Below are 12,595 nucleotides of genomic sequence, written 5' to 3' on the forward strand. Positions count from 1 at the left end.
GGTGTATGATGAATTCAAAGATTTAATATATATATATATATCAATCCCTGGGTCACGCAGGGTGCCTTTCTGTGTGGAGTTGGCATGTTCTCCCTGTGCATGCGTGGGTTTCTTCCCATAGTCCAAAAACATGCAGGTTAGGTCAACTGGCTACTCTAAATTGCCCATAGGTGTGAATACAAGTGTTTGTCTGTGGTGGACTGGTGCCCTTTATTTGTCATAATTACAGATCAAATACAAACACAATCATGCAATATTATATATATATATATATATATATATATATATATATATATATATATATATATATATATATATATCCTATCCGATCTCCATATCCTCTCCTGGAGCCGACACCTAATCGTGGTGGAGGGGTTTGCGTGTTCCAATGATCCCAGGAGCTAAGTTGCCCGGGCTTTTATGCCCCTGGTAGGGTCACCCAAGGCAAACAGGTCTGGGGTGAGGAACCAGACAAAGTGCGGTGCACAAAATTATGGAATCACGGTTTCCCTTGCCCGGACGCGGGTCACCGGGCCCCCCCCCCCCCTAGAGCCAGGCCTGGGGGTGGGGCTCGATGGCGAGCGCCTGATGGCCAGGCCTATACTCATGGGGCCTGGTCGGGCACAGCCCGAACAAGGCACGTGGGTCCCCCCTCCAATGGGCTCACCACCCATAGGAGGGGCCATAGGGGTCGGGTGCGATGCGAGCTGGGCAGTGGCCGAAGGCAGGGACCTTGGCGGTCCAATCCTCAGTTGCAGAAACTAGCTCTTGGGACATGGAATGTCACCTCTCTGATGGGGAAGGAGCCTGAGCTGGTGCGCGAGGTTGTGAAGTTCCGGCTAGACATAGTCAGGCTCACCTCAATGCATGGCTTGGGCTCTGGAACCAAGGGGGTGGGCATACTTATTGCCCCCTGACTGGGCGCCTGTACATTGGGGTTTACCGCAGTGGACGAGAGGGTAGCCTCCCTTTGCCTTCGGGTGGGGGGACGGGTCCTGACTGTTGTTTGCGCTTATGCACCAAATGACAGTCCAGGTTACCCACCCTTTTTAGAGTCCCTGGAAGGGGTGTTGGAGAGCATTCCTCCTGGGGACTCTCTTGTTCTACTGGGGGCGGAGCTGTCAACTGATCACTACCTGGTGGTGGGTTAGCTCCGCTGGTGGGGGAGGAAGCCGGCCAGGCCTGGCAGGCCCAAGCGTATAGTGAGGGTCTGCTGGGAACGTCTGGCGGAATCCCCTGTCAGGAGGAGTTTCAACTCCTACCTCTGGCAGAACTTCTCCCATGTCCCGGGGGAGGCGAGGGACATTGAGTCCGAATGGGCCATGTTCCGCGCCTCCATTGTGGAGGCAGCTGGCCAGAGCTGTGGCCGTAAGGCAGTCGGTGCCTGTCGCGGCGGCAATCCCCGAACTTGCTGGTGGACACCAGTGGTGAGGGATGTCGTCAAGCTGAAGAAAGAGTCCTATCAGGCCTTTTTAGCCTGTGGGACTCCAGAGGCAGCTGACAGGTACCGGCGGGCCAAGCGGGGTGCGGCTTCGGTGGTCCCCCTCTTTAAGAAGGGGGATCAGAGGGTGTGCTTCAACACTCCTCAGCCTCCCTGGTAAGGTCTATTCAGAGGTTCTGGTTTTCACCCCGGCCGTGGAACAGTGGACCAGCTCTATACTCTCCGCAGGGTTCTGGAGGGTTCATGGGAGTTTGCCCAACCAGTCTACATGTGTTTTGTGGACTTGGAGAAGGCATTCGACCGCGTCCCTCGGGGAGTCTTGTGGGGGGTGCTCCGGGAGTATGGGGTGCCGGGCTTCCTTTTAAGGGCTATTCGGTCCCTGTATGACCGGTGCCAGAGCCTGGTCCGCATGGGCAGCAATAAGTCGGACTTATTTCCGGTGAGGGTTGGACTCAAGTCAGGGCTGCCCTTTGTCACCGATTCTTTCCATAGTTTTTATGGACAGAATTTCTAGACGCAGCCAGGGCGTTGAGGGTGTCCGGTTTGGTGACCTCAGGATTAGGTCTCTGCTTTTTGCAGATGATGTGGTTCTGTTGGCCTCATAGGATCGTGACCTTCAGCTCTCGCTGGGACAGTTTGCAGCTAAGTGTGAAGGGGCTGGGATGAGAATCAGCACCTCCAAATCCGAGACCATGGTCCTCAGCCGGAAAAGGGTAGAATGCTCTCTCCGGGTCAGGGATGGGGTCATCCCCCGAGTGGAGGAGTTTAAGTCTTGTTCACGAGTGGGGGGCAGTGATGCAGGCGCTGCACCGGTCTGTCATGGTAAAGAAGGAGTTGAGCCAAAAGGCAAAGCTCTCGATTTACCAGTTGATCTACATTCCTACCCTCACCTATGGTCACGAGCTGTGGGTAGTGACCTAAAGAACGAGATCGCGAGTACAAGCGGCCGAAATGAGTTTCCTCCATAGGGTGGCTGGGCTCTCCCTTAGAGATAGGGTGAGGAGCACGGTCATTCAGGAGGGACTCAGAGTAGAGCCGCTGGTCCTCCGCATCGAGAGGAGCCAGATGAGGTGGCTCGGGCATCTGATTAGGATGCCTCCTGGACGCCTCCCTGGTGAGGTGTTCCGGGCATGTCCCACTGGGAGGAGGCCCCGGAGAAGACCCAGGACACGCTGGAGGGACTATGTCTCTCGGCTGGCCTGGGAACGCTTCGGGATTCCCCCAGAGGAGCTGGATGAAGTGGCCGGGGAGAGGGAAGTCTGGGTTTCCCTGATGAGACTGCTGCCCCCGCGACCTGACCTCGGATAAGCCGGAGATAATGGGGATATATATATATATATATATATATATGTGTGTGTATTTGTTAATTTTATGTACATGAATTGTAGGACATCTTTAATATTTATAAAACATTCTTTTTGAAGATAATAAGAAGGCAGACAAAACCTTTGAAAATCCTGGGTAATGAGAATATTAGTGTGATTTTTAAATTCTTTATAGAACCGTAATTGCATTGCATATACATTACCCGCAATGGCATAAAACGCGTGTTTATAATAGCCTGCACTCGCAAATTGCCTGGCAAACTGTAATCTTTGTTATATTTTCCTGTATTACCTACAGTATACAAAAAAGTGCCGCTTGCAAAATAATGCACATTGTCTGTGTGGCTGTGAGAGCCCGACTTCACCTAGCTGGACTTCTACTATACAGAGCTAATAAATCTTTAAGATATAATATTCCATCTCGACTGAATTGGTATCTTTCGAAAAGAATATCATCCGGTAACAATAAAGGATCTTGCCGATCGCTCAAAACCCTCTCAATTTGAAATTCACGTCTTATTATTTGTGCACCGATTGCAATTGGCCGCTCATCCATGAATGGCGAGGCCATGACTGAACGGATTTCCATGCACGGACACTGACCAAGCGCACGAGCTAATCCTTGTTTAAATAGAACAAAGCTGCTCCGAGCAGGTTTGAGGATTTGGATATGCTGCTATGACAACACATCCAGCAAGAGTTTCGAAAAACCGACAGATCCAGGATCATACAAAATCATCAACGATTACATCCGGCTAAACGAGTAATCCACGTACGAAAAATACCCCCCAGATGTTTGTAAGCACACAACAGTATAATTAAAATTTGCTCCAGTGGTTAAGGATATCACTATCCTTTTGTAGTCCACTCCAAGTCGTTCCTAAAGCAAAACGACAGCCAATTCCTGATTGGGTGGGCGATCTCGATGGTTTTTGGGAAATGTAGTTTAATTGCGGTGGCTTCTGGGACGGGCTCTATCGCGTGCTTCCCCGACGCCGCGCGGAACGACACGGATTCGTCACATAGTCCGCCTTTATCTCCTTCGGCGCAGCAGCCTTTTAAAATCCATTTTAGGTGTTTCGGTTTCTAGAAAAGCTTTTCCAACTACTCAGCCGCCGCCGCCATTTTTCTGCTTCGTTGTTTGCCCCTCCGTGTGCGGAGAATAAAGAGGTACGTTACAGTTAGCTTAGCTCTGTGGCTAGCTACGTCTCACCTCAGCACGGAAACGCTGAGCAGGGCCGAGTGGGCCCTCGCTGCGTTCGGTCCTGAATGCCTGTCCGGTACGCCCGGTACCTCACTGGGTTGTAACGTGTATGTGAAGTGGGCTCACATTAAAGCCGTAAAATAAACCCGGGAGCCGTAGCAGTTGACCGGGAAGACTAATATGCACTACGTATGCTAGCTCGACCAGTCAGCCATATATCCCCGAATTACCTGCAGGGGGTTATGTGTTTACTGTCGTGTTTGTTACGTAAGCGCCATGGCCATCTGCTTGTATGAATTGGTAACTGGTTACAATTTAATTTCTGTGTAACTAATTGCGCACTTAGCGCCAGTCTGCTGCTGTGCTGATTGCTTAACGGGCCGCGCCACTGTGTGAGAGGATGCGGACGACCCGCCGCCCCTGGGCTGCTTCTCGGGCCGGCCTGACTGAGTCTGCTGACGCCGCACAGAGGATTTGAGCTCGGACGGAAGCTGACATGTGCTGTGCCACGGGGGCGAGGACACCCCTACGTTTATTAACCAACTGTTGCATAGTATAATTTGGTTCAGTCCCTGTGATCAGGAGTTGTTGGTAGTTTTCGTGTTGGTCACTTGTAATCTTGTGGTCTTATTTGATGAAAGTGATTTCAGAATGTCTTCTAATTTGTTTTCATGTTGTTCCGGAGCACATCTGTTCTTGAAACATCCTGTTTCTCTGCTGTCCACCTGCAGGGGGGTGACATGTACAACGGCATTGGGCTGACCACCCCCCGCGGCAGCGGGACCAATGGGTATGTTCAGCGCAACCTGTCCAGTGTGAGGGCAAAGCGCACGCGGGATGAGCGGGGTGCCGAACGCGACGAGAAGGACCGCGAGCGCCTGGAGAGCCAACTGAGCCGGCAGCCCAACGCTGAGATCCTGGAGCACCAGAGGAAGAGGCAACTGGAGGTCAAGTGTGCAGAACTACAGGACATGATGGAGGAGCAGGGGTAAGCATGGCCAGAGAGGGGTGCCAGCTTAGTGTTGACGTATTTTGTGGACTCGCAGACTTGTCCAGTAATTCAGAAACCTCATCTAGTTCCATTGTGTTTGACCGTACAGAGGATTGCCGTGGGGAATCCTCCCTGTCATGCTTTTATTGTTGTTTCTTAGGTATTCAGCGGAGGAGATTGAGGAGAAGGTGAGCAGTTTCCGGCTGATGCTGCAGGAGAAGCAGGAGCCACCACCCACAGCCACCGAGAAGCCAGTGTGAGTGACCTGATGTGCCGAACTGCCTGCTGGGGGCCCTTTGTGTGTTTTGCTTGTCTCTCTAAACTGCTGGTTCTTTGGCCCCACAGGGTCACAGAGACACACGCCTTGGCTGCCGCCAATCAGCAGAAGAACAACCGTCTGCGTGAAGCGTTTGGCATCGCCTCAGACTACGTGGATGGCTCCTCCTTCAATCCAGAGCGTCGGGAGCGAGAAAAAGAGAAGCGGGAACAGGAGCAGCAGCTGCAGCAACAGCAAAAATATGCGTGAGTGTCAGAGGGGAAACTTGGACCCCAGCGATAACCGGGCCACCAGCCGCCAGCCTGTGGATATACAAGAACACCATAATGGCTCAAACGTCACTTTTACTGAAACCTTCTGCCTTTTACGTTCCTCTGTGTATTCAGGTTTGTCCCGGAGTCTGACAGCTCCACTGCATCTCCACCATGCAAGCATGGCCGGAAGAGGAGGAGAAAGAAAAACAAGGCCAAGGAGAGGTGAGAGAGGAGCAGATGGGATGTGTGTGTGTGTGTGCGTGCGTGCACAGGTTGTGAATGAGCAGACAGGATCCCCAGTAAACCTGCCCCTTCTCATGCAGCTCAGAGAGTCGGTCCCCCTCCCCTCGTCGGGAGAAAAAGAAAAGCAAGAAGAAGAAAAGGTGAGCTAAGTATTTATTTTATTTTGTAGCTTGTCAAACACCCTGATGGTGATTCCATGCATTTGTATACACTTGTGCTTAACACAGTGCGTGTGTGTGTTTTTGTGTAGCCTTTAATGCAGTGCTGCATAGCTAATGATGCTTCTGTCACTGTTTAGGGAAGGCTCAGTGCAGAAGGACAAACGCAGGTACACTTTGTTTTACTACTAATTACTTAGCTGTGTTGCTGTTACTGTACTTAGTTGGCTGTCTCTCCTATAGTCCTTCTGATGACAGGCGGCAGAAGAGGAAGAGGAGTGAGAATGGAACTCCACCCCGGACCAAACAGCAGAGGAACAGGAGCCCATCGTCAGACTCGGACCGCAGGTGGGTGTGCGTGAGCGACGCCTGTCCCTGTAACAGTGCTCTCCATACGGTAGCTTTGTATGACTTTCAGCATGACGTTGAGTCTGATTAATGAAATGAGAAACTTTAATTTTGCTTGAACTTAATCAGCGTTTGATGCTAGTGTGTGTGATCCTGTTTCATCAACAGTTTGCTACCATAAGCCCCTCTTTAGGTGATCTCTGTAACACTTTTTGTTCAGATGTGAAAAATGGACTAGATTGCATTCTTTTCTAGGTTTTTGGGTTTGAATTGCAATTGAACCCAGAAGTAGTCTCTACAATTATTTTAGTAACTTGATCTTTAAACCAGCATTTTCATTTGGGGTTAGAGAAACTTTTTTTTCTTCGTTGTGTAAGAACCTTACTGTTATCTTGTGCTTGTTACAGAAAGCTCATTGACTGGTCACTGTTACACTCTCTGGTCTCGTCTGTGCAGCCAATCTCTAGTTCCAGATAAGGAGGTACGACAAAACCAGCCAATCAGGGGGGTCGATGAGGGGAGAAAGGGGCGGTCTCCAGATAGAAGGGGGAGAAGGCATGAAGAGGACTTACCACAGAGGGCAGTAGGCAGAGAGGTGAGACTTGAATTCACAGGGTAGTGGAACTGGAATACCTGTTCTATAATGTCTAGCCCGTGTGGATCAGATACCTTCCAAAGCAATTTGAAGCATGTGGATATGTGGATGGAAATTTCGCTCTTGATGCAGTGGTATATGGGTGAATGACATGAGGTGCGTACTTTTGTGCCATTATTTATTTATTTCTTTTAAATCATTTAATAAATACATAGCATGCCTAACTTTGTTTGAAACCTCTTTTGATGTAAATGTATAGTGCATTCAAATCATGTACAGCTTCAACTTTTGTATCTCAAAGTCCAAAAATGTCTGGCGGTGTCACCATCCAAACAAATGAGCAGAGTAAGGAATTGATTAAAATTGCCATTAAAGCAATTAAAAATGTAAAGTATTGGCAGTCCCCAGGTTACGAATGAGATCCATTTGTAGGCAAGTTGGAAAAATAATAACGAAATACGGTACTGTACTTTACCTCAACCCAAAGAACCGCTGAAGACATGCAATGTTTTCATGAGCGTCATAATGTAGTGCGTGCATTTGTTATTCCAAATCATTGTATTTAACCCAATTTTTTTGATACAATATGCTTTTTGGCTGTTCCTGACTACAAGTTATCCGTACATCGGATGGTGTTAACCCGTCGACTGCTTGACGTTAGGCATAATGCTAGGGTTCGCAAATATATATTACTTCAAATGTCAGACAGCACAACCAGGTAAAGGGGGTTTTTATTTAAAAGTAACAGTGGACCAGATATTACATTATAATACAGACCATAAGTGATATTCACTATACCATGAAGATCAAGAACAAACATTTGCAGGTGTTTAACTTAAATTTTACCACTAATCATAAATGCAGAAAATAAATGGGTTAAATGTTTACCTTATGAAGGTTTCGAATTAAAAAAATAAATAAAAATAGAAATATATTTTCCACGAAAACCTTATTAGTCATTCTTCATAAACTCTGAGGCTATTTGCAGTATAGTCTTATTAATCCTGCATGAATGCTGGCCCTCCTAGCTAAGATCAGATATCACAGACCTACACCTGTGGATAATTCTAAGATGCTAAGAAAACCATTGGTACTTCCCAGAAATCTCCTGAACGAGGCAGAAGAGGAGAAGAGCGGGACCGAGGAGAGAAGGAAAAGCCTCAGAGGAGAAGACATGACTCCTCATCGTCTTCTCTCTCTCCACCACGTGAGAGATCCAAGCGGATGAGGAGTGCAGAGAAAGAGCATGTCAGACAGAGGGAAGCTTCTCCGCGAAGTGCGTCTGACAGAGAGAGGGAAAGAGGTAGACAGAGCGGCAGGGAGAGAAATGCCTCTCCTAAAGAAAAGAGCAAGAGGGCCCCAGAGAGGGCGAGGGAGCCTTCCTCCTCTGGGTCATCATCGTCCTCGAGCTCGCCCTCACCAGTCAGAAATGGGCGAGAGAGGGAGAGAGACCAAGAAAAAGAGAAGGAAAAACAGAACGTTTGGGAAAAAGAGAAGCAGAGAGAGAGGGAAAGAGTGGAACGGGAGAGGGAGAAGGAGCATGCAAGGGAGCGGGAGAGGCAACGAGAGAGAGAGGAACGGGAGAGGCAACGAGAGAGAGAGGAACGGGAGAGGCAATGGGAGAGAGAGGAACGGGAGAGGCAATGGGAGAGAGAGGAACGGGAGAAGGAGAGGGAACGGGAGAAGGAGAGGGAACGGGAGAAGGAGAGGGAACGGGAGAAGGAGAGGGAACGGGAGAGGGAGCGAGAGAGGCTACGGGAGAGAGAAGAGAGAGAACAAGAAATGGAAAGAGAAAAGGAGAGACGGAGACAGCAAGAGAAGGAAAAGGAGAGAGAGAGAAGTACCAACAGAAGCTCCCCTGCACCAGAGGATGACCGGGAGCAGCCTCAACGGGCACAGAGGATGGCTGGACAGCAGAGGGAAAAGCAGGTTAAGGAAGGCAAGGCCAAGAAAGGCAAGGTCGAATCGAGTAGCAGCAGCAGCGACAGTGACAGCGACAGCTCCTCGTCATCATCATCATCGTCTTCCTCTTCCACAGACTCCTCTGCATCCTCGACATCCTCTTCATCATCATCGTCATCCTCTTCTGATGAAGATGAGAAGAAAGGTTCAAGAAAACAGATGGTTAAAAAGACTAGGGTTTTATCAGAAGTCACTGAAGAGTCAGGTGCTCCTCCTGAGCCCTTGCCTTCAGCTCCAGTCCTGCCCACCACAACTCCTCCCTCTGAAAAGGAGGTGCTGGAGGATAGGTGTGGGCTGAGAAAAACTGGTAAAGAGAGAGGACAGTGGCACCCCCTGATGGAGACAGAGGCTCAACCATTGGGACAGAAGGGACGATACTCCCCAACTGGAGGCAATGCAGCATCACCAGGGGGGTGCGTGTCCTCTCCTGCGGGCACTAGAATCGAGGGCAGAGGAGCTGAGTGTTACTCTCCAACCTCCCCCTCCAAAGACGCCTCCCCTTCGCCTCCCGGCGATGATCTGAATGAGGTTAGAGACCAGACCAAAAGCACCCGTGTAGACCGTCTGGCCGATGGAAAATATCAATACACCCCCCCAGAGGCTGAGAAGTCTCCTCACGTTGAGGTTGGGCGGACTGTGGAACGGGGGGGCGGAACCTCTGAAGGAAGAAGGGAGCGGCACGGCTCCTCTGCCTCAGCCTCACCTCCACGGCGCACCCCTCCCCTGCAGTATCAGGATCCCCCACGACAGTTCCGTCGGGCATCTCGATCAGCTAGCCCCCGCAGGCGGCTGCCATCACCAAATCGCAGAGACCGGGACAAAGAGGCCAACAGGGACAGGGAGAGGGACAGAGAGAGGGACAGGGACAGGGAGAGGGATAGGAGGTACTCACCTGGTCCAGCCCGCAGAGACAGGGATCGTGACAGAGAGCGGGACAGGGATCGTGACAGAGAGCGGGACAGGGATCGTGACAGGGAGCGGGACAGGGATCGTGACAGGGAGCGGGATAGGGAGCGTGACAGGGATCGTGACAGAGAGCGGGACAGGGATCGGGACAGAGAGCGGGACAGGAGACAAAGGAGAAGTCGATCGAGGTCCCCGAGGAGACGCAGCCCTCTCTACAGGTACCATTTCTGTCTGATCTTGTGGGTGATGTGCACAGCTGCGGATGAGAGACTGCACCCTAATCTATCATGTGTCCTTTTCCACTCAGATCACGGCGCTCTCCATCTCCTTACCGACGCAGGAGAACCAGTCGCTCACTTTCCAGGGAGAGACAGAGAGATCGAGAGCAAGAACGAGAGAGGAACCGAGAGCGAGAGAAGGAGACAGAGAAGCAGCTACATGCTTTTAAAGACGCAAAGCCTCAGACTCCGGGATCTCCATCATCGTCTTCCTCATCATCCTCTTCAGGCACTTCCTCATCCTCCTCTTCTGGGTCTGAAAGTGAAGAGGAAACCGAGGGGAAAGGACAACCCAACACTGGAAGAAAGGAAGCAGATACAGAGAAAGAAACAAGAGCTGATCAGGAGGAAAGTGGGAAAGGAGGAGATGGAGAGCTGGAGAGGGTGGAACTCAGCCGGTCACCTGTCCCCAGCGGTCAGTGCAGAGAGCTGAGCCTGGCTCAGTCACGCTCCATCTCCCCTAAATCTCCTCCCATGCTGCTTTCTGGTTCCCCAGTACATCCTTCAATTGGTCAGAGTGGGCCTCAGGCTCCATCCAATGGGAAGCCAAAGAAACAGGAAGAGAAGGAGCAGCGTAAGAAAAACAGCAGTGGCTCCAGTTCATCGTCCAGTTCCTCCTCCTCTTCCTCTTCATCATCTTCATCCTCATCTTCTGACAGCTCGGATTCTGAGCCGGAGGATGGGAAGGAGTAAGTGCAATAAGTTCCTGCATGTGGTCTCACTATGGGGCTGTGTGTGTGTGTGCTAATACTCGCCTGACTCTGCTCCGGTTCCCCTCCTCTTTTCTTGCTCAGAGAGTGCAGTACTGCTGTAGCGGGCTGTAGTTCATCATCGTCATCATCGTCATCATCTGACAGTGACAAAGAGGAGAAGCCAAAAAGGTAGTCGTCGTAACTGTCATTTTAGATTGGTATGCTTTTTATGTGTTTGCCAGTATCAATAGTATTTTTGATGTGTAATTGTTCTTTCAAAGTAAATGTAAATTTCTAATAAGTATTATTATGACTTAAGGATGTCACTGTAGGTGGCACTGTTACATCTCCAGGCTTGGTGACTCGATTCCAGCCTCTATTTGGCATGTGTGGAATTAACATGAGCTCCCCATGTTACATATATGTACCATAGCCTTGCACCCTGTGCTGTCTGTGACAGGCTCTGGTCACCCATTACCCTGACCAGGGTCAGTGGGTAGTGCATAAATGAGGGTGTGTGAAATGATAGTTTTGACTTTCAGCCCACCTCGGCGTCAGAGGGTGCCAGCTGATTCACTGAGAGACTCGCGCTCTCCCAGCTACTCTCCCCCACCACGAGTGCGACGTCCTGCTCCGTCACCGCCCACACGCAGGTTTGTAGTCAATTTCTTTCATGGGCTAACGATTCCTGCGGATTCACCTGGGTGGTGGGTAATGTAGGACTGCTGATGTGAGTTCCACATTCCAAAACAAATGATGGTGTAGTTAGCTGGGGTCCTCTGTAGGCCTTTACCTTGTGCGCATCCTGGCACTTTGTTTGACCACTTACATGTGAGCACTTTTTAATACAGTGTATATGTGCTTCTGTTTTAGGAGCAATAGAAGTGAAGAAAGCAGATCATCGAGCAGAAAAGAAAGCAAGTAGTTCCAGGAACGCCTCTGCAGTACATTGTGGGCTGTGGTGGTTTCATCTTGTGAGCCATGTAGAAGTATGGTGTGCTGGAGCAGGGACAGGCCTGGAAACGCATAATGCCATTTGTTCTTTTTAGGAAATAATCATTTTCTTTTTTTATTTTAATTTGGGACTGAATTGGATTCCCTCTGCCTACAGATACATTCATGCTTATGTGATTATATGAACTGTACAAAGATGATTGATCCATGTATACTAGCAACACTGAGAGCAACTGTTCAGTCAACCTTCTGACTTTATACCTCCAGTCTTATTGATATACTTCTGAGTAATTTGTTTTTCCCACTGTCAGGAGGGGTGAGATTTGTCTGTGAATAGAAATCTTGACTTTTGTTTTTCCTTTTTGTGAAAATATTAAATAAAAAAAAAATGCAATTGTATTCTTTGTCTGTTAAGCTTTATAAAATCTTTTAGTCATAAAAATTGAGTCCTTAAATGACTTGTTCGACCACATATTGTGTGCTTACCAGTGGCACGTTTAAATGCCTTTCTGCAATTCACATCTGTATATGAGTGTGTATATATGTGTGCATGCATGTATGTACACTCATATATAATCCCTACATTTTCTGAAACTGCATGTCCTATTCAAGGTTGCGGGGGGGGGGGGGGGTACAGAGCCTATGGGCACACGACAACCCAAGATGGTCACGCTAACCCATCACAGGGCGTACACACAACAGTCACTCACACATGCACACCTATGGGCAATTTGTCAACTGCAATTAGCCTCAGCATTTTTTTCGACCATGGGGTAAAACTGGAGTAGCTGGAGGAAACTTCGACAAGGGGAGAACATGCACATTCCACACCCATGGAGCCACTGCGTTCACTGAGACAACAGCACCTACCACTGCCCTACTGGAATTATTAAATTGAATTTATATAATTATAATGTTATATATTACTTATTTAATCAGGCGAAGGAGTAAGTAGGGTGTATATATT

General features: G+C 49.4%; 1 protein-coding gene across 1 annotated transcript; it reads left to right on the forward strand.

The window, feature by feature from the left end:
- The first annotated feature begins 3,728 nt into the window (after positions 1-3,728).
- srrm2 (serine/arginine repetitive matrix 2) lies at positions 3,729-12,027 on the forward strand. The gene is made up of 14 exons (XM_072704740.1): positions 3,729-3,936; positions 4,702-4,958; positions 5,122-5,217; positions 5,307-5,483; positions 5,625-5,714; positions 5,816-5,875; positions 6,034-6,063; positions 6,137-6,241; positions 6,698-6,836; positions 7,938-9,922; positions 10,012-10,671; positions 10,777-10,863; positions 11,217-11,327; positions 11,548-12,027. The coding sequence occupies exons 2-14, from the start codon at positions 4,711-4,713 to the stop codon at positions 11,597-11,599; spliced, it is 3,840 nt and encodes a 1,279-aa protein (XP_072560841.1). The 5' UTR covers positions 3,729-3,936; positions 4,702-4,710; the 3' UTR covers positions 11,600-12,027.
- The last annotated feature ends 568 nt before the right edge of the window (positions 12,028-12,595 follow it).

This window comes from Paramormyrops kingsleyae, chromosome 22 (assembly GCF_048594095.1).
Source record: "Paramormyrops kingsleyae isolate MSU_618 chromosome 22, PKINGS_0.4, whole genome shotgun sequence".
Lineage (NCBI taxonomy): Eukaryota > Metazoa > Chordata > Actinopteri > Osteoglossiformes > Mormyridae > Paramormyrops > Paramormyrops kingsleyae.

Excerpts from the sequence above, each read along its gene's own strand:
- srrm2 (XM_072704740.1), top strand. The coding sequence starts at position 4,711 with ATGTACAACGGCATTGGGCTGACCACCCCCCGCGGCAGCGGGACCAAT. Across the intron at positions 6,837-7,937 it reads AGAGGGCAGTAGGCAGAGAG|AAATCTCCTGAACGAGGCAG; the intron begins GTGAGACTTGAA and ends GGTACTTCCCAG. Across the intron at positions 10,864-11,216 it reads AAAGAGGAGAAGCCAAAAAG|CCCACCTCGGCGTCAGAGGG; the intron begins GTAGTCGTCGTA and ends TTTGACTTTCAG.